We start from the raw sequence: 2,105 nt of genomic DNA on the forward strand, positions 1-2,105 counted from the left end.
CAAATACCAGAAAAATCTACTTAAGTACACTAAAGTAGTATTTGGACTTGTTACTTCCCACCTCTGAATTGGGTGAAATTATTAATTATGAATCCTTAGATATACTGTAATATTTTGTATGACTGTTTCATCAAAGACAAATCTGCAGATATTCCCCAAAAAATGCTTTATTTTCATGTGTTGGTGTTTCACGCTCAGCATATGTTTTGCTTAACAAAATGGGAAAAAATGTCACTCACTTGTTTTAAAGAAAGGTGTAAATTATAAAGAGTTTTTGATTCGGTTTATATCCAGACTTCAGCACTTCGTTTGGACACTTTTCCTTTAAGTGACTGCGTTTTTCCTCTTGAGACATGTGCGGTGTTGTGTTTCTCTTTCTGCACTGACTTTTCTTTCCCGTCTTTTAATGGTACGCAGCACTCATTTCCTGCACACGTCCACTCGGGTTGATTCTCCACCAGCAGCTCCAGCGTAGGCAGAGACGTTGTACTGCTCGTACCAGAGCGTCTATTTATTGCTCCGTAAATACTGCTCCTGCATCCGTCCTTCATTTGCATTGACCTTCTGATCTTCTTCCAGCCGAGGTGATTGAGCTCCAGGAAGTTTAGCAAGATGCAAAAGACGCCCACGCAGAACATGAAGATGAGGAAGATGCTCTTCTCCGTGGGACGCGAGACGTAGCAGTCGACGCGTTGAGGACAAGGAGGAACGGCGCATGGGAAACGAACCGGGACGCAAAAACCAAACAGCAACCACTGAAGGGAAAGGAATGACAGCTCCAGTGCGGCCCGAGAGCAAACATGAAGCACGTAGGCTTTGGATAGGACTCCTGAGGAACCTCTGGTTTGAGAGACGTTTTTTTGGACAGTGCCACGAGCCAGTGAAACGCACATGCTTTTTTCCAAAACCTCAGCCACCTTGTCTCTCAGGTGGTGATGCGACGTAATGGAGCAGCTTTCGGAATTACAGTTCCGTACACACTCGTCCGCACTTTGCCCAGGTGTCATCTTGGAAAGGTTGTGCCAGGTGTAAAGAATGAAGAAGAGTGAAGGCGTGGACACGGCCACAATATGGAAGACCCAGAAACGTGGTTGAGAGATGGGCGCGAAAGCATCGTAGCACACGTTTGAGCAGCCCGGTTGCAGTGTGTCGCACACAAACATGGTACGCTCGTCTGCGTAGACGTCTTCCGCTGCCACGGCAACCACCAACAAACGAAAAATTGCCATCACTGTCAACCAAATTCGACCAATCAGAGTCGAATGCTGATGCACGGCATCGAGTAGCCGTTTCAGCAACGTCCACTCTGTCATTGCCACCTTGACTCCCACTGCTCCAATGATTTAGAAATTAAACACCCCAAAATTGTTGTCAGTTTAAATCCCAGACCGACTGGAAGGACCCCAAGTTCTTTAGCAGCACTCTTTGACCCTTATCAGCTCCACTGAGGCTCCTGATTCCTTGCTTGGACCCCAATTCTTGTCCAATCACTCACTCATTGTAATCAAAACTAATAATATTTAACAAATTCGAAAACCGTAGCTGCATTTTCATAGCTCACTCCTGAAGTGCTGCGGCTCCTCCGTGCCACCCTTCCCTTTCTCAATGCTTCGAGATAAGCACCCGCCCGACGTAGGCCACTTGACTTCAGGTCACATGGTGCCTTCTTAGTCATCTTTAACCTGGGCCATGTTTTTAAAAAGGGCTCGAGCAGACGGCACTCTCCTACTTCAGATAGCATCTGGTTCTTTTTAGCTCCGCCGCTGCTCAGAGATAAAGGGAGCTTCCTTTAAAAGGATGGATGTTTAAAAATACAGTTCAGATAGCAGATGCTTTTCTATTCTCTGCTCAAACGTTCTCTGGGTTTGTTCTTTCAGTATATTCTTTGTTTAGTAGGATCGAGTTTGAGAGCTTAATCCTGTGGTGAGGTCTGTGATGTTTATGCACAACATACAGAGCAAGTGATGGACTAAATGGACAAGATGCTCACAGTGTTTCACCCAGCCAGCAAATACCATTTCAACCTGAGCTGGAACCATTTTCTTCTTTACAAAAATATAGTTGATGAACCAAACATTGTTTAGAGGTTAATATCTGTTTCTTTA

At 45.1% G+C, this 2,105-nt stretch overlaps 1 protein-coding gene across 1 annotated transcript; it reads right to left on the reverse strand.

Annotated features, from left to right (window-relative positions):
* Nucleotides 1-284: 284 nt before the first annotated feature.
* Nucleotides 285-1,338, reverse strand: gjd6 (gap junction protein delta 6). The gene has a single exon (XM_046857609.1). It carries the CDS (start codon nt 1,311-1,313, stop codon nt 285-287), a length of 1,029 nt encoding a protein of 342 aa, XP_046713565.1. The 5' UTR covers nt 1,314-1,338.
* Nucleotides 1,339-2,105: the final 767 nt, after the last annotated feature.

The sequence above is a fragment of the Silurus meridionalis genome, chromosome 9, assembly GCF_014805685.1.
Source record: "Silurus meridionalis isolate SWU-2019-XX chromosome 9, ASM1480568v1, whole genome shotgun sequence".
Lineage (NCBI taxonomy): Eukaryota > Metazoa > Chordata > Actinopteri > Siluriformes > Siluridae > Silurus > Silurus meridionalis.